Source organism: Diachasma alloeum, unplaced genomic scaffold (genome assembly GCF_001412515.2).
Source record: "Diachasma alloeum isolate Michigan unplaced genomic scaffold, Dall2.0 Dall_scaffold_00201, whole genome shotgun sequence".
Classification (NCBI taxonomy): Eukaryota; Metazoa; Arthropoda; class Insecta; order Hymenoptera; family Braconidae; genus Diachasma; species Diachasma alloeum.
Window position 1 is genome coordinate 1246477 of NW_021680366.1, and position 24885 is coordinate 1271361.

Genomic DNA, 24885 nt, shown 5'->3' on the forward strand with positions numbered 1-24885 from the left:
GGGGGGGGGGGGGGGGGGGGGAGCGAGCGAAGAGAGCAGGGGGCGGGAAAATTAAAAAAAAATTGACTTTATCAATTGAAGTGTCTACAAAATTATAGTAGTTTTTAGAACAAGATATTTCCCAAAATTCCTAAAAAAACAAATTATTTCGAACAAATGACTTATTTTTTCCCATGTTAAATTAAATGATCCATGACGCGACGTTGCCGGACACTCGCTAAACGCGCCCGGGCAGTGTAGGGTGAATTCGGCAAAGCGAAAGCCTAAATAACACGGCGGGGAATCCCCGAACAGGCGACCAGAGTCGCAGGGACGTGTTTGGTGATCAGACTAGGGTTAAAGCCTAAATAATAAAACGCGGACGTGGTCAAAGTCGCTGGGTCGCGTAGGGTGACCTGACTGGGGTTAATTCATTCTGTGGAAGGTCTTATTGAGCCAACACTAACCTTACGTCTCCCACTATACTGTGTAGACTGCGCCTCACACGAGAGGGCACACAGCGGGGAAAACACCCATTCACCTTAGAGGGTTAAATTGTAATTGTCATACAGCGATAATTCTCATTTGAAAATTGACACTCATTTCTGTATAGATTGGCAGAACACATCGAATCTTCCTTTACAATGATGTTTGGTTTTGTAGTTTTAATCAATATGATATTAATCAGTATAACGGCGCTTCAAGTAAGTATACAATAAGACCCACTCAATGCCCATTCTTATATTAAAATTATTACAGGCCATGCTGGAGATAAATGAGCTTGCTAAAATGGCCAGATTCCTGGTTTTCACTGTGGGACAAATAACGCATTTATTGTTCTTAAGCATACCAGGACAAGAGTTGTATGATCACAGTAGTCGTGTTTTCAGAACCATGTACGTTCATACAGTAGATATTAAAATTTTTCTTGGAATGTGAATTAATTAGTTCATCATATATTACACTCTCAAATTCATCGCAAAGGATGCATGGGGTATCTCCACTTTATATGCGAAATGAAAAGTTGTTTCTTAAAAAAAAGTACAGTTGGACGACTCTTTTCACAGTTCGAGAATATATAGGGGAAAAGAAATATTGATGCGTATTTTAATGAACGAAAAAATCAAAGTGTGTGGAAATTAAGAGTTGTTGAATTAAAGTGTTAAAAAAATTGAACTGTTCATATCTGCAGTGAGCTTTGTTGTCTCCCTGATGGAAATGATGTAAGTAAATTTCCTTTAACACAATAATATAGTAAAAGAAAAGTAATCCCATTGTTATCGAGTTTTCATTATCTATATACATCTGTCAGCCTCTTTTTCAGTTGGAATAAGTGGATGATCTTTAACTACATGAAGAAATGAGAATAAAAAAAAGTTATCTTTTTGTTCATAACCGTGTACGAGGAACAATTATCATTTTCCCCAAATTACACATGAAGGTGTCCCTACACGGAGAGAAATTTTTGATAAAAATTATCCTACCGTTGTATAAAAGTGTATCATGAGTCATCGTTTCCTCATTTCTATCCCAAAATTCAGTAAAAATTAATATATGATGATAAAATTTTATTGTACGTTAAAGAAATTTTATCCTGATGAAAATAAAAATTACCGTGCCGGCAGAGTAAAAATTACTGTACCGGTAGGGTGCAATTTACCAACCGTTCTAGAATTTTCGTTGTTATCTACATAAAAATTATTGGACTGGAAGGGTAAAATATATTATCCGTCAGGATAAAATTTCTCAAACGTAGAATAAAATTTGATAATCATACATTAATTTTTGCTAAATTTCGGGATAGAAATTTGGAAACGATGACTCATGATACAGTTTTATAGAACGGTAGGATAATTTTTATCAAAAATTTCTCTCCGTGTAGCGGAATCGCAAGAGCACCCGAGTCCTGGAAACTTCACATGGCAATAATTCATTGGAGATTCTGCCATAAAATATACGAATTCAGAGGCAATTGGTTGTGGCCACTCAAACAGTCCGTGATAACCGCGTCGTCATGTGGTTATCATCGAGCATAAAAGAATTCATACGTTCCATATGGCTCATAGCCCGTTGTATCTGATTTACGTTGAAGCATCCATCTCCTTACTTTTCCGTTAAAACTGAAAAGAAGAACCGAGTATCCTCAAAATGATAATTCGCAGAGGTGCTATTCTGACCGTATTCTTAATCTCATGTATTCAATGGGTGCCGAGCAACGGAGAAATGCTATTCCCCGCGGACGTAAGCAACGCAGGATCATGGAGCTCAATGTTCTTGAATTTTCTCACCAGTGGTTCTTTTCAAGAAAAAAATTCTACAACGGTCACCCAGTGTTCCACCTCAACCGGATACCGAAAAATAATAATGAAAAGGGTACGCCAAGTGATGATTGAATCCTCAAAAAAAATGAAGAACGCGTCAAAAACATCAGCTGATCATCAGACGAGGGCATTCATTCGATTTATGGAGGACACACTATCCGATAACTACCAGATTACCGATTTATTCGACGCAATACGAGTTATTAAGCAGTTATACGGAGGATTCATTTTGAAATTACTAGTACAGCCTGACGAGGGCATGTGTAATTTCACATCTGATCTGCTATATAAGGATGGATTGCTCGAGCAAATTGATAAGATGCATGCTATCGTCCTACCGACTGGAGGCCAGCCGTCGTCGGAGCTGCAGTTGATGTTCCAAAATTTCAAAGTAATTGTTACATTATCAACGATTTGATCGTAAATACGGATATTAAAGTTCTTTCTATTATCTTCCAGGACGAACGACTTGGGGTTTGTGGTAAGGGGCATTCCACATTGGGGTATCTCCATTTGATTCACAAGGAACTGTTCATAACTGAGGTGAAAGCATTCATGATGAAAACATTCGCGCTGCATTTTTCGTCTGTGTTCAGTGGACCTGAGAGGACCTGTATGTTGTTCTATAGTGAGGGGATTGAATTCATATGCAATTTGATAAAATCAAATTTTTAGGTGGATACAAAGGAGAAGTTAATGATACATTCTTGAGAGATGAACGAAAAAATTTTCTACGAGCCATCAAATTGTATACTGACGTATTCGTTCAGAAAATGAAGACTGTATCGAGGGATTTCCGTTCTTGTGATAGAGACAATGATGAAATAAATTCTAGATGTAAGATGTATATATTCCCAATAATTTCTGCAATACTTCAACTTCTTTCCCACTCAATTCTAGCCCCTTCGTCGAGTATTTTGTACGGAGACTGGACTGTATTGAGAACAAATTTTTTTATTGTAATTCGTCTAATTTTTCAAGAGGGAAAGAGTCTTCCCATACGGAAAAATATATATTCTAAAAATTACATATTTTATATATGGAATTGGCCTAATTTATACATAACAGTCATATAAAATATAAATTTACATAAGTTTCATGGATATTTTATACAAATCTCATATATATTCGAAGAATATATTAAATTGGCCTATATTATATATTCTTTATACATTTTTCCACGGGGACTACACTGAGAAAAAAGCAAATTGTCCTTGTCCTGAAGACGAGGACAATTTGTTAATGATAAGTTGGTGACTTCTCAAACCAAGTCTAGTTAAATTAATTTATTCAACAATTGTTTATCCGCTGAAATTATTCTGTCTTTTAAATTATCCAGGGAGTGGGACCACGACGTTATAGCGCGATACGAACGGACGAAGGTGAAATCCAGTGTGCTAGCAATAGAACGATACAACTGTAATAAATATCCCCATATTACTGAATTACTCTAATTTTTAGTTCTCCAACTAATATTCATAATTTTTCAGTGACAAGCCATGTTTTTGTAAATGTCAGGACAATACTGTTCATTCTAAAACGATTCATCTGATCAACTTACAACCAGTAGAGTCTGATGTGGAGAATAATATGTACGTTGAGATTTTCACGGTTGCAAGATATTTCATAAATAATTATGGATCCTGTGATTTCCAATTTTCCTCAGGGTTATAACGGGCATTAAATTCGTAGTGAAACACGGGATGCTGCAGTTTCAAATTCAGCAAGGACGTGTAGATACGTATTGGGAAGTTGATAATGTTATGTGGAAACCCGTCAATGATATCACGGAAGAGATACATGCAGCTAGATTAGGAACAATGCTCCGCGGGAAAACTCCTAAAGTCAAAGAGAATGAGGATTTTCTGGTTATTACGATAGAGGAGAATAACGGAATTAATTTCGACGACCTACAGGCTCCTTATGGATATGTGCTGACTGGTAAGTAATACTGCATTTGCTAGTTCCCGCTGTACGAAATTGTGCTCCAATGGAAATTCAGCTGATCTTGCCCGATATTGGATCAGATACAAATGCGATCCTGGTGAGGATTTCTTGATTAGACGTACACTGAGAAAAAAAAATTCCAATTTCTGAAACATATTCTCTTGAGAGTAATTTCTCTTCAATTGTTTCATTATCCCAGACATCTCAACTCACGTGGCCCGAGAAAGGTCTCATGCTCTAAAATATTCTTGTACTTGTATGATTTTGTCGCACGTGAACTCACCAGGGATGTGAAAAAATGACATGACACATCAGTGACGGTCACGTGACATAAATCACTTAATTTTTCTTCAATATTCAAGCGATTCCCGATTTTCAGGCCCATGCGGCACTGAAAAACCTTGAAAATTTTGAAAATTCAGGCAACAACTTTTCGGAATTTTCAATCTATTAAAAATTGAATTGTATGTGATGTTCAATTTTCACGATGAGTTTGCAAATGCAAAATTTCATTAAAAAAACAATGATTATGTAACATGAAAAACCCAATTTTCTCGAATTTTCAAGATGAATGAGAAATTTGGTGAACGCTTTCAACGGAAATTGAATTCAACCTCACAACGTCGAAAATTCAGATGACGCTGTGACTGAAATGTCAAGAAATTTCTAACAGTGTATGTCGATTTTTTTCTCAGTGAGGACAGTACCAGGATAGTGCCATGTTTTTCCACCTTAAAATAAGAACATGTTCTTATTTTAAGGCCTGAATTTAATTACCGCGGTGCAGTAAACTAGAATTTATTTTCCCCGTGTTTCTTCACTTGCAGGAGTTAGATTTAAGCTATCCGATAACACGAAAGAAGTATCGCCCAAGAGAGTGGAAATTTCCTTGATCGCAACAGAATACAATCCAGACACTGGAAAATTGTGTACTACCTGTGACAAGCAGATCATTACATCTAGCGTTACGCATGAGTATGTAATGATTATTTTTCCCAATCGGATTTCGACCAATCAGAGCGCAGTATTTGAGGCTATCCGACTAGCTGAGCTTTTGACTGTTTCGCAGTAGTTCTTTATTTTTTTACCTGAATATTTCGCAATAGCTCTTCATTTTTTCGGCTCATTGCAGATAGAATCTTATATTTGACAGCCTATGGAAATCGGGTTATTCTATTAACATAATTTGTTCAAATCTTCCCCAATTCACCTCCTGATGTGGTCCACTGCACTCTGCTTGGCCAAAATCCGATTGGGAAAAATAATCCGACAAATACTCCTCGAGATTCAAAATTAATCGGGTATTTCCCTCAAGCTCCCCTGCAAACAAACCATCGTGCCAAGTTTTGCAGAAAAATGGGATTTTTTAACCTGCAAAACTTAACATCCTCATTTGTTTGCAACGAAGCTCTCGGGAAATACCGGATAATTTTGAAGCTCTTGGGGTATTACTACTGACTATTTTTCAATATTCAGGATATTGGATGCTGAATAAACATATTTTTCCAGCAAAAAATACCTGATGAGGCAGTGTCCGATTCAAGCTCAGTTTCCAACAGTCCCTGTTTCCGGGGAAGGTCAGTATGTTGTTATTGACACATCATCTGTTGTTGGAGACAAAGCTCAACACACACTGCCCTTCTTCGATGCACTACCCCTTGAAACTCAGCCATCGTCTGCAGTGGCGGGATTGCGGTTGTTTCATAAGACGGCAGGGAATTTCCCTGGATTGGTTTCATTGAAATTCTTCATCCCTGATTATACCCAGCATATGGAAAATATTATGTATCACTGATAGAACGGATTAGTTATTGTTAACGAATAGATTTTGGTTCGAGGGTAGGGCCTATTCGCTCTCACCAAATGTTCATTCGTTAATAGTTAACGAATCTCGTTTGGAATAAATGAATCATTCTATCAGTGTACAACAGATCAGAGTCTGGCAATTTTTTGAAAAGCACATGTTATTAAGAAAAATCGATGTTTTTTCTCATTATACAAAAAAAAACTTTTTTTCAAGTTTTATCGTTTTTTTAAATTTTCATCCTTTAATTAAAAAATCAGTGTAACGTTTTTTGAAGCCAATCTATTCGGCGTATTGTATCATTGGATTTTTCATGAATGATGATAGTATACATTCAAGATATTACGATGATACTTTATTATATTATATTCTATTAATAATGGTTGTAGCCGATAGACTAATTTAAAAAAACAATAGACGATTGGACTTGTCCATTACGTACATACTGTAGGAAATAATTAATTCTGATGGCGGATAAATTATTATTTTTTTCATTCTCAATCAATCAAAATTATTATTCGATAAAAAAATTAAAAATTTTGTCAACTTGGACAGCAACATCGACGTTTGGGCATGAAGATCAGCGGGCAGATCAACTTAATGATCACAAGAAAATTATATGTATTACAATACGCCGGTACGCGGAGAGAAAATTTAAGCATAAATTAGTGTGCTATTTACCAATTCATGGGATCAAACCATAGTCAAAGAAATTCGGATCTGGCACTCGAATTTCTAAGGGAATCCCACGGAAAGTCGCTCTTGACGGAACGGAATGGAAACGGAACGGAAGGGAATCCCACGGACAAGCAGATCTCGTAAAATTAGAGTGCTACATTCGAATTTTTTTAGTGAATTCGATTACGCCTGTTTAGTCCCAGGGGTAATGGATACCACACTAATTTTTTAAGAGACTCGCAGCGGATTGTTATGTATTTTTCTCTCCGCGTAGAGCATTCTTAAAACTGAAATCATTGCGAAGTAAAGACCTAAGTATTCTACATTGATAGTTCAACCAGGTCTACACTGAGAAAAAACATTATCTTTTTAGAAATAAGATTAAAAATTTTTCTTGCTATCTTGTTAATGTTATCTCTCTTCAATGTTCTGCATGAAAATTCATCGACTCCAAGTGAAATATACAATATCAGACTCAAAATAAAACATTGTCTTTTCATTTAATCTTCTCACCGCATCCCGATAAATCACAAAGAGTGACGAAACGATTTTATAACACCTGCGCAATAACTTTGCCATCCTACTATTATCCATAGGACTGCTCTTCCATGCCTATGGGTGACCTGATCAGGCTGACCTGACCCCCACTTGGCCAGCCACCTGTACGCGACCCAACCTTTTTAACCCTCGATCACTCGATCAATGAGCACGACGCCACCCATTTTCGTTTTTTTTATATTTTAGTGTTTCTCGACGTTTGAAAAATAGGAAAAAAATTCTAATTCAACCCTTTTATTAGGCCTTGACGTTGTCCGTTTGTTTCTCGGGAAATTCATTTAGCTAAAAAAAAGGGACGTCAGACAGAAAATTGGCGCCGCGCCGCCCGGTGAGAGTGAGTTCTTGTTGACCGCTTGGGCGGCAGTGTTGCTACATTCACTGCCACACTTGAAACGTGCGCGTAGCGATAAGCGCCAACGTGGCAACAGCGCGCTCGGTTTAACCCAGCGACGGATGAAGGCTAGTGGCCGAACGCAAATGATCGAATTTAACTTTGTGACCCCAGCGAAATTACCGTTTGGAAATGAGAGGTTCTGCTGTGCCAATAGCTAAATTTTTCTGATTGTAATTAATCGCTGTAGATACAGATAGAAATATAAACACGGATACAGCCATCTGTGTTAATAGTTATCAGTTTGTCAGTTATAAGTCCATTCACAGGCGAATCTGCTGAAACGTTTCATTAAAAACCAAAATCCCTTTTGCCTAGTGTTACCGAAATAGAGGAACAATGGTCATGACCATTGTTATCACTATTTTAAATGAAGTGAACATGCAACCTGCAGATGGTCTTAGGATGAAACTATTTCTACACATTCCTAGAACAATAATTGTCAATTTTCTAAAGAATATTCCTTCAAACAATTTTTTTCTGCTAGTTACGACAGCCACTGGTTTGAAATGTCAACACAACACCAAAAGATAGTTCACATCATGCTAATGCGAAGTATGAAGCCTTCATTGATGACAGCCGGCAAGTTCTATCACATGAATGTAGAAAATTTCAAAAACGTAAAATTTCTTGGATTCTCCAGTATTGAGCTTTCTATCGGAAATCATTCTCTGATCTTTTCTTTCAGATATTACAAGCGTCAATGTCGTACTTCACGGTATTCCTATCAGCCCGATGACCACCAGTTCATCAAAGTCAACGATCCCGCAAGAATGTTACAGATTTTAATTATTTTCTTGTATTCTATCTCATCACTCCAGAAACGGCATGTTTCACTTGATTGTTTATTAGTTAGAAAATAATTACCTTCTACATTGGAAATTGCCTCAAGTCATCAGATCATTGTGACTACCGCGGTAACGATGATTCATTTAGTATTCGTAGAATTCTGGAAGCACTTAGCAGCTCGTACTTTCAACAACTAGTTTCGCTCACATTGCTGCTGAAACGAAAGGGGAAAAACTGAATCATTATCGATCGAATGCAACGCCATCATTATTGAGAGACCGGTCATTACTCATGATGGACAAATGTTGATGTAAAGGTGCTCATTTGTACGAACTCGAAGATAATGCATTCGACTTGTTTTTACTCGCACGCAATGTCGAGAAGGAGTGGAGGTGGCGCGTTGACGAGATCCCTTGCACTCTGGTGGACGAAGAGGTGATCAAGACACATGGATGTTTTCACTAATGGTTGTTACAAGCAAAACAGAATTCTCATGATCACGGTGGGAATATGGCCCGATTCTCCGTTGATAGTGAAACTGTTTGCGCGCAGTGTAATTTTGACAATATTGTGTAGTTTATTGCCGCCGCAGGTATCATTCATTATCATTATCTTCTTCATATGCACACTGAAAGGGAAAAAATATTTCTGCAAAACGAATTTGTTGGAGGCAAGAATTGAATTAACATTCAGTGTGGACATCTTGGGCATTTGCATGGAGAAAATTATTTGGTGAAATTTAACAACTAATTAATTAAAATTCAGAAAAGATTTTTCAACTTCATTCGACGACGATTCCCCAACTTATTCTAACTTTCAATCTAAACGGGAATATTTAGTATCAAATTACGCTAACTTTCGACTACTGGAGAACTGTATGTATTAAAATTTTCCTGATTTCTAGTACTTTTCATGGAATATTTGTACGGACATTTTCATTGTTCATGGATTTTCCCATAAAATTTCGAGCTCTTAAAAAATTCCAATAAGTTCACGGGAAATTTCAGCTAAAAATTTTTAGCTATGGTAATCTATAAAAAGCAATCAGCTTGAACCTCTAATTCAATAAATTCAATCAATTTTTCCTGCAAGGTAGACGGTGAGAGCATATCCACATTTGGAAACAATCTCGCAAGCATTTATTTCTTAGGAGTCGATCAATGTCTTCCCTAGAAGATATTTTCGCGATAATCTACAATTTCTTGTTAAATTTGACCCATCAAATAAATCGACGAACGTTTATTGAAAATTTAGTAAATAGTTGTCGAATGAAATTGAAATTTTTTTTTTCTGAATTTTAATTAATTATTTGGTTTCACCAAATAATTTTCTCCGTGTGGGCGTCTCAAGTACATGTGTTTTCCATAAATATTTTTTTTCTCGCTACACCGTCTAAGATTCCGTTGTCGATTGTAGAGAAATGATTTTTGATGGAAAATTACTGAAAGAAATCGATGAATTTTCTACTCAAAAGTTTTCTCCTCGTACGGTAAAAAGAATTAGAAGCATTTATGAAATTTTCATCACTTACCAAATATGACAATTCCATTGGGATTTTCAGTATGCGTTCTTGAATCATCCCGACAGACACTTGAACGACTTAATATCAGTCCTGATAATTCAACTGGTTATTCTGACTGTTGTCTTGAAGATATGTTACATTGGATTTAATATGAAAATGGTTTGTAGCTGGCAGAGAGAATGACTTACAGACAAGAAAATACACAGCCCTCGTCAGAAACATATCATGACAAAGAGAATTGAGGATATTATATTTTTCAATTCCGGATACCCAAATGGCGCAAATACGTATAAGTAATAATTCCGTTCGACTTTTAGGTTCAAAATGGGATGGTGCGAATGCAAGAAGATTGGGTTATTCTCAAAGAAACGCCCGCGATTGATCAAATCCGCCGTTATGCTAAGAGAGGGTATTTAATTTCCAGGATATACATAAGTATGCATTTTGAATTCTCTCAATTAAGGTGTTTTATGTGAAAAGTCAAAATAATGGAAAAATTGGAAAATTCAGGGAAGAAGTATCTGAATATGCTGCATCACAGGGAATTTTTCTAAAATTTTCCCAGATCTTGCGTTCGAGAAAAAAAATAATGAATTGTCAACGTTTTTGTATCCTCTTCAGCTATAAGTCCGAGATGATCGCACTCTAAATTTGAAGATTTTTTCTCACACCACTAAAAATAACGAAAAATGCGTGAAAGACTAGTGCGCGAGATAGTGAATCTTGATTTCACTTTCATACGATTTTTAACCCTGTTCTAGATCTTTTGACCAAGATACACTGAAAAATAAAGCCCCAAATCGTCGATTTCTGCGGTTTTTCGCTCACTCCACCATGCGATGTGGCAATGCCGCTCTCGACCCCATTGGCGCGAAATTTAAACGTCGGTACGAATCTTAGTTATTCGGTGTAAATTTTACGGAGAATATTGATGGCATAAAAAAATAACGAATTGTCGTTTACTATTTACTCGTGTTTTTACTCGTGTGCCCATCGCCCTCATCGTTGTCATCGGCCTTTCTCCTACACTTTCCCGTCTCCGATTGTTGCATACGTAAATTATACACTGCGTCCTTACTAATTTACCGTTCCAACGTTTAGTATTTTTAAATAGAGACAAACGATCCATTTTTTATTTGCTTTCATTACTGTCAATGAATTTAATATGGATTTAACGATCCATTCTCATGGATCTTCGTGCGACATTGCCACTTTCTGCATCCATTATTATACAATTCCGATAATTATAAAGAAAGTTTTGAAAAATAATGCAACACGCGTAACTGATTGCAAAAAAATCAATAAATTCACGAAAAAAAAACGATGCTTAAGACGTCACTATTATAATGGAAAACTTTATTTCAAGATTTGGATTTTTCGTGTTCAACGATTGAATCAGGGCTCGATGACAATAGAACTCCCTTTCCGTTTCACCCCCTTGGATATCTCCACACGAAACACCTTAATTTCTCATGGAATTTTTTTTGTCTCGCCTGTAATACTGGGCATGCGCTAAGTGCGGTCTCAAGCAAGATTTTATTATAACCAATCTCCATGTCAAATGTGGAAAATCTGAACTTGCAGTTTTCTTCTTCTGCGCAACGACGCAAGTGTTTTTCGTCATGCCATTGAAGCCAATGATCCTTGACGCTATTTGGCCTTCAAATGAATCCAGACCTAGAACCTACGCATTCGATGCTGACTACTCGATTTTCAGTATCTATGAGAATGATTACTATTGGGCTCTATTGCATACTCTCATAATCGGGCTGACACTGGTAGAAGGAATAGTCGCAATCGATACATTTATTTTGATCATCGTGGAACATTGTTGCGGATTATTCGACGCTGTGGGGTGAGTGATTCCATTTTGGAAAAGAGAGTAAAGGGAATTTTAACCGAATTATTCCAACCGCATGAATTTTCAGCTACATATTACAAGGTCTGCGCAAGGAGTCTTGTTCGTTACGCCGAAATAAGATCATTCGGGACGCCATTTTCGTACACAATCGCGCTTTGTCGTAAGTGTGGATGGGAAGAATCGGAAATGTTCGAAGAATATATTCAACACATCAGACACTTTTGAATCTTCGCAAGTCTCAATGACATCGTTGAGAAAGAATGTTTTTGCCGAGTAAATATTTTTATTAAAAAAATCCAGGTAGTTTTCTACGTATTGCAGTTACACTGAACTTCATCAGCAATAGATTCTAAATTATTCCGAGGGGCTACCCACTCCATAATTGACACCATCATTTCAAAATGAAGCCGATTTCGGGTGATTTTAGCGATGATTTCAGTGAATTCGGAAAACATGATTTCGGTGTTTTCGAGCGTCACGGGAGAAGATTTCATGATTTCGAATGATTTCGTTAATTCGAAATCAGTGATTTCAGAAACATAAAGTTAATAAGTAATGGAGGTGGGGCAAAACGGGTTGTTACAAATTATGAAAATAAAAACTGGCAATAATAACTAGCAATAATAACGAATTCGTTTGATTCCACTCCGGCAATCTTCAGCTAATGACGATAAAAACCGGTTCATTTTACAGTGAAACTTCCATAACTGCACGCCTCCCGGGGTTTGGATTCTGGGAATTTGCACTTACGGAGGGACCCTTCTTCGCCAGCGAAAGAGCGAGAGCGCTGAGTCAGAAAGAGATGCGTGTAGAGGCAATGGTGAGGGAAAGAGCCACAGGGCGGCCTATTGCGCACAGTTATCGCGCATTGAAGAAAGAACGAAAGAGGGTAGAGAGAGAACGTTCATAAAGGGGAATTGTAGTGGTGGGGGAACGATTCCCCGCGTGCGATGACACAGTGTGCACTTACGAAAGTCAGCAGTTATGGAAGTTTCACTGTACCAGTTTACTGTGGCAGTGAGTACGACATTTAATTATCACGAGGTCGAACGCGCGCTACAGCGTCCTGTAATTGTAACAATCATAATCGAAAATCTCAAAATTAAATTAATCATGAATTAAGTTTGCCGCCTCAGACGGCTGGAACCAATGAGGAATAAGCGTGACAGACTTGCGAGATATCGATAGTTATCGACTTTAAGTATATGGTCTTTTTAGAATAGGATCGTTGGCAGGCGTATCAATTTCAAAATCACGAATTACTTGCAAGGTTCGCACTACGCCAGTGCGCCACTGATTTCGGTGATTTCATTGATTTCAGACGATTTCACATGATTTAGGAAATGATTTCGGAGAGCTGAAATCACTTGATTTCAGTGATTTCGGTGATTTCACGTGATTTCGGAATGATTTCAGGCCAGAGTGGCGCCATGATTTCGCGAGTGAGTAGCCTCTCGATTTATTCCAAATTACTTCACTCGACAAATTCAAAATATGGAAATATATCTGCATTACCGAGGAATAACCGACCTGGAGGAGGGTATTATTGAATAAGTTACTTATTCCTTTCTCAAGAGAAAATTCACTCGGCAAAAATGATCGTTTTTCTCAAAACAGAAGGAGAAATTGAAAAAAAAAATCGTATACGTACAGATTAGCAGACCTAATCGAGTCATCGTTTACAATGATGTTCGCTTTCGTAGTTTTGATTAACATGATTTTGATCAGTATGACTGCCTTTGAGGTAAATACCGCAAGTTCCTGGAACTAGGGGATTAAAGTCAATGATACATGTGAGCCATGAATGTTGCAGACAGTGCTGAAAGTCGATGACCCTGGTGAGCTGGTCAGATTTGTGTTATTCATTATTGGACAGATAGCGCATTTGTTCTGCACGAGTTTACCTGGACAAGAGTTACTGGATCACAGCAGTCGAGTTTTCACAGATATGTATGTACCACTTCTGCATTCATTACTTACATAATATAGTTTATGACTTCGGCGGATCATCAGGAATTCTGGTGAGCACACGCCATGGATGGACGTGGACAATTTTGCTGCTTGCGTCTCTATTTGGGCCATTCAAATATTATGTCATCCGTTTTTTCCGACCCCACACCCTCCGCATATTGCATCGGAAAATCTACGATCCCCCCTCGCCTGTCGTGGCGAATTATTTTATGAAGTTTCACATCACAACTTGAGCAACTTTCTCCCCTCCTTTCATCTCAAAACGTTCTAATCTATACGCATGAAAAAAATTCAATAAAAAACCTAGCGAATTCGGTAGAAAACTATTGAAATTCTATGTGAATTCTATCGGACTTCTATTGGAATTCTATTGAAAAATTCGACTTGTTTTTTGCGCTGATTCTACTGCATATTTGATGAGAAAACGTCAATATACTTTGAATTTCTGTTCAAATTTTTCTCTTGAGATTTTTTATATTAGAATCGCTGGATTTTGTTTCATTTTGCATTACAGAATCCGAATGGAAAAAACTTGAAAAATTGATGCCTGAGCATTCTTATAGAAAAAATCTCAAGAGAAAAATTTGAACGAAAATTCGAAATCTCTTGAATTTTCATATCGAACATCCAATAGAATCAGCGAAAAAAACAAATAGAATTTTTCAATAGAATTTCAATGCAAATCCTACGGAAACCTTCATAGAATTCCTATGAAATTCCAATAGAATTTCCTAGCGAATTCGCTAGATTATCTATTGAATTTTTTCATACGTGTGCGGACCCCTCCGCCCTAATCGTATGACATAACATTTTCATGTCCTCTATTCTACTCTTTGAAGCATCTGCAATATAGAATTGGCAGCTTGCTCCTCATGACGGATGCGAGATGACATTAGATTTTGGAATCCGTTAGAGTGGCGATTATAGCGTTTGGCCGAAAAAAAGTCTGATGATTGGCTGATTTGAATCACAATATCGTGTCACATCTGGTGATCATTCATATCAGACTTTGTTTGTATCATATTTTCGATTGAATTTGAAGGTCATGTGATAAGTTGTTCACAATTTTGTCATGTTCGGCGGTCTTACAAGATGTCCGGTAATTTCTTTTGCTTCCCTCTCCCGCTCCAATGATCGAGCGTCAATGTCGAATGAACAAATTCAACTCATTTTCCACTGGGGGTAAAATACTATTGTTGACATACCGGATAAGGAGCAAAGTACGAACTTCTGACGCAGATGTTTCAAAAAATTCCGATCTTACTCTTTAGCAATCTTCTTAATAACAAAAATAGTCCATCAGTTATAACAGCAACTGGTCCGAAATAGCAGATAAGGAACAGAAACTGTTGCTATTCATGTTAATGAGGAGTATGAAGCCTTCGTACATGACTGCTGGAAAGTTTTACACACTGCACATTGAAAACTTCAAAAATGTACGTCTTCAAGCTGATTATTCATCAATGACATGTAGCTTTGATCCATATACCTCTTATTTTTCTACAGGTATTGAGAACATCAATGTCATACTTTACAGTATTCCTGTCGATTCGATGATGAATCAAAATCAATTAAATGGATTACGTTGAGATGTAACAGCTTCAAATTTTCCAATATTGATCACCAATAATCCCATCTTCCCAATCGAGGAAGAATTATTAAAAAGACTGCTACTTTCTCAAATCAAGGAAAAATTATTTCCACGTCTGAAGTTGAGCCTCACGATGATGCCGTTGTCGAACAAGCAAAATATTATTTTCGGACCCACGAGATGAGTTATGTCAAAATGAAGGTGTCGTATTAAGCAAATTGATACATGACAGAGTCGAGATATTTTGTGACTCTGACTTATATGGGCCTAGGCGTCCGCACAAAAACTGGACACTTTTTCGCTACCAGTTCTCGTAATCTTTGTCTTTGGTTAATAATAAAGTCCAACCGACCTAATGTTCGTTGAAAGTTAATATATTTTTTCCCCTTTCAAAAGGCCAATGCAACGTTTTTTCAAGCCTGTATTCCCCCTCCCTGGCTTTTAAGCTTTGTACAGTGCATCGGAGTCCTACCATCGTAAAAAGGAGAAAGGAAATCGGTCTCGAAATATCTCGAAAATCTCGAATAAGCGTAAGCGTAAGACGTGCGCAACACGCGCGGCCGATGTTAGAAAAGAGAAAAACAGAAGTTTCGATAAAATGAAGAATTTTGAAAGTTCATCGTCTTCGTTTTCTTCAGTCACGGAGAGACATTTTCTAGAAAAATTCTAGTACAAGTACTGGAAAAATTCTAGTGCTGTTAAGGTAAAATTTATTGGTATTTCTGGTAAAATTTGTGGGGATTTCCGTGAAATTTTCACAGAAATACGGGGAAAAATTCACGTTTTCCCCAATAAAATTTCTAGTGTCGGCACTGGAATTTTTTCCAGGCCATCACTTTGCGTCTCTTTTCCCGCGCCAGCACTTGAATTTTTCTAAAAAATTTCTCTCCGTGTTGAAAAAGAACGATTTCCAGTGCAACGAGCATCGATTCTTCATATTACAAACCCGTGTCTATCCAAGTATTACGACCGTTGTTGATGGACATAGAGAGATCGCGTGTTGTCTACTTCGTATGAAAAGTACAAAAAAGCTAGACATAGCCAGCCGCAGGCTCCGGGTGCTGACACTTGATGGCACTAGTTCGGTCTAGCGATGCATTTACATGTCATTTCGAAAAAACACTTATAGATCGCTTTAATACTTTTTCACGAAATTTTCTGAAGTGAGAAAAGCAATAAAGACGTAGCGCGTTGCATTATATATGATGCGAAAGTGAGACCTATGCAGGAAGTTCACCTTTCTGTAGTCTGCGAACCGCCGTGCAGTCAAGACGCTCCGACAGCAAGAGGGATAACATTTGAAAGTTAGCACTTCCAGATGAAAAAAGTGGATGTTTTTACAAATGGATATTACAGAACCAACAGAATTCTTATGACTTTGATTGGAATATGGCCCGAACTGTCGATATCAGAGAAAATTTGCATACGGATTACTATGGTGGTGTTGCTATTCTCCACAATAATACCTCAGGTATCACATTATTCTTTTTAAGCGGAGACTACTATGAATTTCAAAAGTCACGGGCGATTGGACTGAGATTTGTAATACATTGAAGATCGTTTATTTGTCTAAAAACGAATAATTAGTGCAAAAAAACTATTGTTTATTGTTCGAAAGAATGAAATTATTTCGATCGGTTATTCATATTGTGCCTCTGATTTTTTTAATTTGTGCGTTGATGATTATTTAATTATTCTCCTCATTTACAGGTTCGGAAAAACGAAAGATGACATATAGCATCCTGCTTTCCGTTTAAGGGGAGACTACTGTGAGTTTTAAAAGTCGTGGGTTATTGGAGGGAGACTTTTCATATGTTGAAAACAAATAATTAGTGCAAAAAATTTTTTTTTATTGTTCGTTTGCCCGAAAACGCTTAAAATGCCAAAAACAGGGCCTCCAATTTTTGAGCTACGCGTGATTTTTTTTTTCAAAATTTTCGGAAAAATATGTGGAATAACAATTACGAGCTAGTTTTTTTTAATTCACCTCTTACATGGCTAAATTTGCTTTTTTGTATTTTTTTACACAAATAGTGAATTTTTTTATATGAAAAAAAAAACGAAATCAGCTGTGTAGGAGTCGAATTCCGAAAAACTGGCTCGTAATTGTTGTTCCACACATTTTTCCGAAAATTTTGAAAAAAAAAATCTTTTGTAACTCAAAAACTGGAGGCCCTGGACTGATTTTAGCATTTTAAGCGTTTTCGGGCAAAGGAATAATAAAAAAATTTTTTTTCCACTAATTATTCGTTTTCAGATCTATATAATCGATCTTCAACGTATGAAGTCTCACTCCAATAACCCACGACTTTTAAAACTCACCGTAGTCTCCCCTTAAAATTTATACCTTAAAACATCTTAAGGTTTGACCGAGTAAATAGCCCGGGGATAATATGGAAATGTTTATTGTTCGTTTCCCCCACACGTTTAAAATATCGAAAATAATCCAGGGCCTCCAATTTGTGAGCTACAGAGGTTTCTCTTGTTTCAAAATTTTTGTAAAAATGTGTGCAATAATAATTATTAATTAATTTTTTGAAATTTAACTCCTACGCAGCTAATTTCGTTTTCTTTAAAATAAAAATTCGCGCCATTCATGTAACATAGGTAGAAAAATTATCTTGAAAAAATTAAAAACATATTCTTAATTCTTTCAGAAACATTTTTCAAGCTATTTCACATGAAAAGTGCAATTTTTTATTACAAAAATAACTAAATTAGCTGTGTAGGATTTGAATTTCAAAAAACCAATTCGTAATTGCTATTGCACATATTTTTTGCCGTAATTATTTATTTTTAGATATTTATAATCGATTTTCTAGTCTCCCCTTAATATTTTGGATGATGAAAGGTTTTTGCTTTTTCAGTACGTGTTTCTATTCAGGAAGTGTGATAATTTGGACGATATGATATTTGGAATAATATCACAAATATCAGTATTAGTAGGATTTGCCAAATATTATTTTGTGGCAGCGAATTTGGAGCGGGTTTGTACTTTCATTTTGAGAGTTAGATTGTGAGTGAATTAAAATTCATCAAAATTTATTTGACTGTTATAGGTTGGGCTGGTTCTTAAGCAAATCAGGGAAGATTGGCATATTCTCGAGGATTCCCCAGCGATTACAACTATCCACACTTATGCGGCAAAAGGAACTTTTGGAACAAAATTTTATATGCGTAGGTGTTGGTAATTTTTATGAGCCAGGGGGGGATTCCGCAATCAAAAAGTGAACGATGTCATGAGCAATATGTGGGCACTCCAATCATACACTGAGAGAAAAACAAACAAGTCTTGTTTGGGCCAACAAAATCGCTAGTTGAAAATTGCCAAAAAAGAATTGGTTTCGTTCAAATTTGAAAGTCTCAAACATGAATAATCGTTCTGCTTTTGACACCAACGAAATATTTGGCTCAAGAGGTGGATAATTCACACCAGACGGTGCCGTTTCAGGATGAAAATATTTCATATAGAAAAAAATTTATCAACAAATATTTTATTCCTAAGTTACAAGATTACTATCATGTCATTATTATTGTCTCATTTAAGGGTTCATTTGTTGTCTGTGATTATTAGACAGCCGAAACGAAAAACTACTGTCCCTTGTTTCGCATAAAACAAAGATTTTTCGGGAGCAAAATACGTCTGGGAGTATCGAATAACGAAGGAGTAGTGCTGGAAATGATATTTCTTGCGTGCACAGAGAATGCAATTTTTTTCAACTACTAAATCTATTTTTGCGACAAAAATTTTTCATTCCGGCGCACTCTCTGCACTGATAGAATGATTCATTAATTCCAAACGAGATTCGTTAACTATTAACGAATGGTCGAGTTGAATATGACCAAATGAATATTCGTTAATAGTTAACGAATGGTTCACTTGAATGGCGAAAGTCAAATCAAACAAGGCTCCTCAAATATACATTCGTTAACTATTAACGAATGAACATTTGGTGGGACCGAATAGACCCTAACTTCCAACCAAAATCCATTCGTTAACGATCCCTAATCCGTTCTATCAGTGTGCATGTTTGGCACAAAAAAAATCCTTTTTTGATAATTTTCAAAAAACTATTTTCTTGGCACAAGTAAGACTTGTTTGAGAACTTGTCGTTTTTCTCTCAGTGTTGTCACATACGGAACACGATACACGGAAAAAAATGTCCATAAAAAAATAGTGCGTAGAGACCTCAACGATGGAAAATTTCAACAACTGCATTTTTTCAGTTATCATCTTTTCTGCGGCCTCATTCTTTTCCATTGCTCCGTTGAAGCAAGTGATTTTGGATAAACTATCACCTCTTAACGAATCGAGGCCTAAAATTTTCATGCTAGACGTGGACTATTCCTTATATGGGATTGACGCGAATGAGCTATATTATCCAACTCTAATGCACTCCTATTTTACTAGCATGATCATAATGAATATGATAGTGTCTCGGTCGACACGTTTATTTTGATAATTGTTGAACATTGTTGTGGATTATTTGAATGCGTAGGGTAAATTTTCAGAGAATACAGGCAAAAACAGGACAATCCATTTTGACTTTATGTGACAGTTTGATTACGAAATTTCAGGATTCTGTTGAAAGAAACGGAACTACATGATTCTTCGGATGGTCAATGTCAAATAATTGGCCATGCCGTAGTCATACATCACCGAGCTATTTCGTAAGTATTTCAGATCTGAACCTTAAAATCAACCTACACATCTAGTAATTTTCTGCTCATATTCAGAACTCATCATTTTACAGATTGGCAGAATTTATTGAATCTTCTTTCACTATGATGTATGCTTTTGTCGTCTTAGGTTGCATGATATTAATCAGCATCACAGGACTTGAAGTATAACAATTATCAATGACTTGAATTGATTTCTGCTTGGTTTGAAATTTCTAATATCACTGAAATAACGAAAATTAATAGAAAAACCTAGCGAACTTGTTGAACAATTCTATTAGATTTAGCTTGAACTTTCTATAACTGTTTGGCCGATTCTGTTGAAATGTTCAATAGAAAATATTCGTGTGTAATACCACAAGAGCTTCAAAATTATCGGGTATTTCCCGATAGGTTCGTTGCAAACAAACGAAGGAGTTGAACTCCAAAATGAAACTCAATTCTATTTGGAATTACCAATTTTTCTGTCAGTGGTCAGTTTTGCCCTCCCGATCCGTTTTGCCCTACCCTCCCCTACTGACCTATCCTCGGAATTCTATAAAATTCTAGACATTTCGAGATAATATGAGAAGTTTCTTGAAATTTCTGGCCCGCCTAAGGCCACTGCGCCCCTCACTTACCCCAGAAATGCAGAAATAAAAAAATTTGTTTACACGAGGAACTGTACATAGTCCCGTCAGTCTTTTTCATAAGTTGCTCTGGATTCATAAAAGGGGTTATGAAGCAATAAGAAATTATTTGAACACATATCCGTAAACATTAATATGATTTTTTTAAAAGAAGTGCGAAAAGTGCCTTTAAAATTTTGTAATTCAAGGCTTGGAGCAAGCCTTGGCGCCAAGCATTATTCAAGCCTTATGGACTAAGTCTAAAACGAGGTTATGGTTTTGGGGCTGAAGGAGGGCTGATCCAAGGCTGAGCTCCAGCCCTGGTTGAGCATTCCAAGCCTTGCTCCAGGGCTTGATAAGTCCTGTTTCTATCGTCAATTCCTACCTGGGATGAAAAAATGAGTTGAATTCATTAGGAATATATGACGATGAATACGCAACGATGCTACCGAAACATAACAGATAATTTTGGAGTACTTGTGGATGAAGATATGTATGTCTCGTGTAACGGAATTGTTTCAGTTAATCATAAAAATTGACGAGGTAGCTGAAGTGACAAGGTTCGGAGCATTTGCTGTTGGTCAGATGGTCCACCTGCTATTTATGAGTTTGCCAGGCCAGAAATTACTCGATCATAGTAGTCGAGTGTCCGAAGGAGTGTATGTGCTACAAACAGTGTCAATGTTCTACTAATTAATGAGTCTGCATCATTGAATTGTATCGTAGTTACAGCTGTAATTGGTCCAGCATTGCCGTGGATGGTAGGAAATTGATATCAATTATGCTGGTGCGAAGTATGAAGCCCCTAACGATAACGGCTGGGGGATTCTATATTCTGAATTTGGAAAATTATGCAAATGTAAGGGATCAAATCAGTAGCGAAGTGGTAAAAGGGTTCAAGTCGACTTATCTGCCAGCTGAGTTTTTGAGGAATATTTCCGAATCTAAGGGAGATAGCGAAATTTTCGTAATTATATTTGTTGTAGCACTCCATCAGCTCCACAAAAAAGGTTATAAGAAAAATTTTGCTATCTCCCTTAGATTTCGAGATATTGACAGAAAACTGGTCATTAGCCGAAATTTACTTATACCGTTTTAACACTTCACTACTGAAATGTAGACTTTGATTAACTCAATTACGATTCCTATTCCTCTTCAATGTTCCAGGTACTGAGAACATCGTTTTCATATTTCACAGTGATGTTGTCAAATCGATAATCTTTGAGCTCCAGGTAGAGATTGTATTTTTTGACTCGCAATATATCTATTGTTATGGAATATTGTTATGGTATATTGTTATGGAATAAAGTTGAAGGGAATGCCCGCATCCACTTTGTTCTGTTGAATATTGTTCTATTAGTGTTATAACTTGGGACAGCTGAAGATGGTTCATTAAAATCATGTTTATATTTATTTATATTTGTTTGCATTCGATAGTTATTCTTGTAACTGATATTATAAAGATTGGATTGCAGGAGGAGATCCACAGAGATTCATTCAAAGGGATCCGATAGAACTTTTGGATTCGGTTGGTGAGTTGACAATTGACTGTTGATTACATGGCGAGAAATATTTAGTAAAAATTACGGAACAAGGAAGTGGGAAAACGCAATTCTGAGCCGTCCATCTGCCTATACGGAACACAAATTTCCTCAGGAATCGAATGGAATAGGTTTTAAGGCTCTATCTCTCATAGTTTCCGAGATAATCGCGAAAAACGAAAATGCCAAAAAAAATTAATTGAATTCATCTTGTATAGAGTGTAGGAAGTGGGAAAACGCAATTCTGAGCCGTCCATCTGCCTATACGGAACACAATTCTTCTCAGGAATCGAATGGAATAGGTTTTAAGGCTCTATCTCTCATAGTTTCCGAGATAATCGCGAAAAACGAAAATGCCAAAAAAAATTAATTGAATTCATCTTGTATAGAGTGTAGGAAGTGGGAAAACGCAATTCTGAGCCGTCCATCTGCCTATACGGAACACAATTCTTCTCAGGAATCGAATGGAATAGGTTTTAAGGCTCTATCTCTCATAGTTTCCGAGATAATCGCGAAAAACGAAAATGCCAAAAAAAATTAATTGAATTCATCTTGTATAGAGTGTAGGAAGTGGGAAAACGCAATTCTGAGCCGTCCATCTGCCTATACGGAACACAATTCTTCTCAGGAATCGAATGGAATAGGTTTTAAGGCTCTATCTCTCATAGTTTCCGAGATAATCGCGAAAAACGAAAATGCCAAAAAAAATTAATTGAATTCATCTTGTATAGAGTGTAGGAAGTGGGAAAACGCAATTCTGAGCCGTCCATCTGCCTATACGGAACACAATTCTTCTCAGGAATCGAATGGAATAGGTTTTAAGGCTCTATCTCTCATAGTTTCCGAGATAATCGCGAAAAACGAAAATGCCAAAAAAAATTAATTGAATTCATCTTGTATAGAGTGTAGGAAGTGGGAAAACGCAATTCTGAGCCGTCCATCTGCCTATACGGAACACAATTCTTCTCAGGAATCGAATGGAATAGGTTTTAAGGCTCTATCTCTCATAGTTTCCGAGATAATCGCGAAAAACGAAAATGCCAAAAAAAATTAATTGAATTCATCTTGTATAGAGTGTAGGAAGTGGGAAAACGCAATTCTGAGCCGTCCATCTGCCTATACGGAACACAATTCTTCTCAGGAATCGAATGGAATAGGTTTTAAGGCTCTATCTCTCATAGTTTCCGAGATAATCGCGAAAAACGAAAATGCCAAAAAAAATTAATTGAATTCATCTTGTATAGAGTGTAGGAAGTGGGAAAACGCAATTCTGAGCCGTCCATCTGCCTATACGGAACACAATTCTTCTCAGGAATCGAATGGAATAGGTTTTAAGGCTCTATCTCTCATAGTTTCCGAGATAATCGCGAAAAACGAAAATGCCAAAAAAAATTAATTGAATTCATCTTGTATAGAGTGTAGGAAGTGGGAAAACGCAATTCTGAGCCGTCCATCTGCCTATACGGAACACAATTCTTCTCAGGAATCGAATGGAATAGGTTTTAAGGCTCTATCTCTCATAGTTTCCGAGATAATCGCGAAAAACGAAAATGCCAAAAAAAATTAATTGAATTCATCTTGTATAGAGTGTAGGAAGTGGGAAAACGCAATTCTGAGCCGTCCATCTGCCTATACGGAACACAATTCTTCTCAGGAATCGAATGGAATAGGTTTTAAGGCTCTATCTCTCATAGTTTCCGAGATAATCGCGAAAAACGAAAATGCCAAAAAAAATTAATTGAATTCATCTTGTATAGAGTGTAGGAAGTGGGAAAACGCAATTCTGAGCCGTCCATCTGCCTATACGGAACACAATTCTTCTCAGGAATCGAATGGAATAGGTTTTAAGGCTCTATCTCTCATAGTTTCCGAGATAATCGCGAAAAACGAAAATGCCAAAAAAAATTAATTGAATTCATCTTGTATAGAGTGTAGGAAGTGGGAAAACGCAATTCTGAGCCGTCCATCTGCCTATACGGAACACAATTCTTCTCAGGAATCGAATGGAATAGGTTTTAAGGCTCTATCTCTCATAGTTTCCGAGATAATCGCGAAAAACGAAAATGCCAAAAAAAATTAATTGAATTCATCTTGTATAGAGTGTAGGAAGTGGGAAAACGCAATTCTGAGCCGTCCATCTGCCTATACGGAACACAATTCTTCTCAGGAATCGAATGGAATAGGTTTTAAGGCTCTATCTCTCATAGTTTCCGAGATAATCGCGAAAAACGAAAATGCCAAAAAAAATTAATTGAATTCATCTTGTATAGAGTGTAGGAAGTGGGAAAACGCAATTCTGAGCCGTCCATCTGCCTATACGGAACACAATTCTTCTCAGGAATCGAATGGAATAGGTTTTAAGGCTCTATCTCTCATAGTTTCCGAGATAATCGCGAAAAACGAAAATGCCAAAAAAAATTAATTGAATTCATCTTGTATAGAGTGTAGGAAGTGGGAAAACGCAATTCTGAGCCGTCCATCTGCCTATACGGAACACAATTCTTCTCAGGAATCGAATGGAATAGGTTTTAAGGCTCTATCTCTCATAGTTTCCGAGATAATCGCGAAAAACGAAAATGCCAAAAAAAATTAATTGAATTCATCTTGTATAGAGTGTAGGAAGTGGAAAAACGCAATTCTGAGC

General features: G+C 36.9%; 5 protein-coding genes and 1 pseudogene across 9 annotated transcripts in view; 5 read left to right on the forward strand and 1 right to left on the reverse strand.

Annotated features, from left to right (window-relative positions):
* Nucleotides 1-8439, forward strand: part of LOC107035807 (odorant receptor 67c) — a 13143-nt gene extending 4704 nt beyond the window's left edge. For both annotated transcript variants that reach the window (XM_029125923.1, XM_029125924.1), the window contains 4 exons: nt 593-683; nt 739-875; nt 8166-8298; nt 8367-8439. In XM_029125923.1, coding sequence (XP_028981756.1) covers nt 593-683; nt 739-875; nt 8166-8298; nt 8367-8417 — 412 coding nt within the window. In that variant the 3' untranslated portion in view covers nt 8418-8439. The remainder of the gene's footprint in view (nt 1-592; nt 684-738; nt 876-8165; nt 8299-8366) is intronic.
* LOC107035889 (dihydroorotate dehydrogenase (quinone), mitochondrial) overlaps nt 1-24885 on the reverse strand; it is a 41941-nt gene that overhangs the window by 8323 nt on the left and 8733 nt on the right. For 2 of the 3 annotated variants that reach the window (XM_015253520.2, XM_015253518.2), the window contains exons 1-3: nt 9999-10294; nt 8757-9095; nt 8546-8678 (exon numbers count right to left, since the gene is read on the reverse strand). The exons of the other annotated variant lie outside the window; for it this stretch is intronic. The gene's annotated coding sequence lies outside the window, so the exon portion shown is untranslated. Of the gene's footprint in view, nt 1-8545; nt 8679-8756; nt 9096-9998; nt 10295-24885 lie in introns of those variants that run through there. 3 annotated transcript variants of the gene reach the window in all.
* LOC107035892 lies at nt 2316-3084 on the forward strand. The gene is made up of 2 exons (XM_015253524.1): nt 2316-2691; nt 2760-3084. The coding sequence occupies exons 1-2, from the start codon at nt 2344-2346 to the stop codon at nt 2973-2975; spliced, it is 564 nt and encodes a 187-aa protein (XP_015109010.1). The 5' UTR covers nt 2316-2343; the 3' UTR covers nt 2976-3084.
* On the forward strand, nt 3164-6154 carry LOC107035891. 2 transcript variants are annotated; one of them, XM_015253522.1, is made up of 5 exons: nt 3164-3719; nt 3791-3892; nt 3967-4241; nt 5075-5222; nt 5757-6154. In XM_015253522.1, coding segments are annotated over exons 2-5 (711 nt in total). In that variant the 5' UTR covers nt 3164-3719; nt 3791-3890; the 3' UTR covers nt 6043-6154. The 2 variants fall into 2 exon arrangements, with proteins under 2 accessions (XP_015109008.1, XP_015109009.1); XM_015253523.1 differs by having other exon boundaries at nt 3993-4241.
* LOC107035808 (odorant receptor 4-like) lies at nt 8916-15378 on the forward strand. Its single transcript, XM_015253404.2, has 9 exons — nt 8916-9059; nt 10029-10148; nt 10307-10424; nt 11574-11844; nt 11918-12010; nt 13504-13594; nt 13664-13800; nt 15125-15257; nt 15328-15378. Exons 1-9 carry the CDS (start codon nt 8916-8918, stop codon nt 15376-15378), a joined length of 1158 nt encoding a protein of 385 aa, XP_015108890.2.
* Nucleotides 16731-21951, forward strand: LOC107035890 (annotated as a pseudogene).

Coding starts and splice junctions, on each gene's coding strand:
- LOC107035892 (XM_015253524.1), top strand. CDS start 2,344: ATGAAAAGGGTACGCCAAGTGATGATTGAATCCTCAAAAAAAATGAAG. Junction 2,692..2,759: donor TGATGTTCCAAAATTTCAAA/GTAATTGTTACA, acceptor ATTATCTTCCAG/GACGAACGACTTGGGGTTTG.
- LOC107035891 (XM_015253522.1), top strand. Junction 4,242..5,074: donor TTATGGATATGTGCTGACTG/GTAAGTAATACT, acceptor CTTCACTTGCAG/GAGTTAGATTTAAGCTATCC. Junction 5,223..5,756: donor ACATCTAGCGTTACGCATGA/GTATGTAATGAT, acceptor ATATTTTTCCAG/CAAAAAATACCTGATGAGGC.
- LOC107035808 (XM_015253404.2), top strand. CDS start 8,916: ATGGATGTTTTCACTAATGGTTGTTACAAGCAAAACAGAATTCTCATG. Junction 12,011..13,503: donor GTACACAATCGCGCTTTGTC/GTAAGTGTGGAT, acceptor GTATACGTACAG/ATTAGCAGACCTAATCGAGT. Junction 13,595..13,663: donor TCAGTATGACTGCCTTTGAG/GTAAATACCGCA, acceptor TGAATGTTGCAG/ACAGTGCTGAAAGTCGATGA.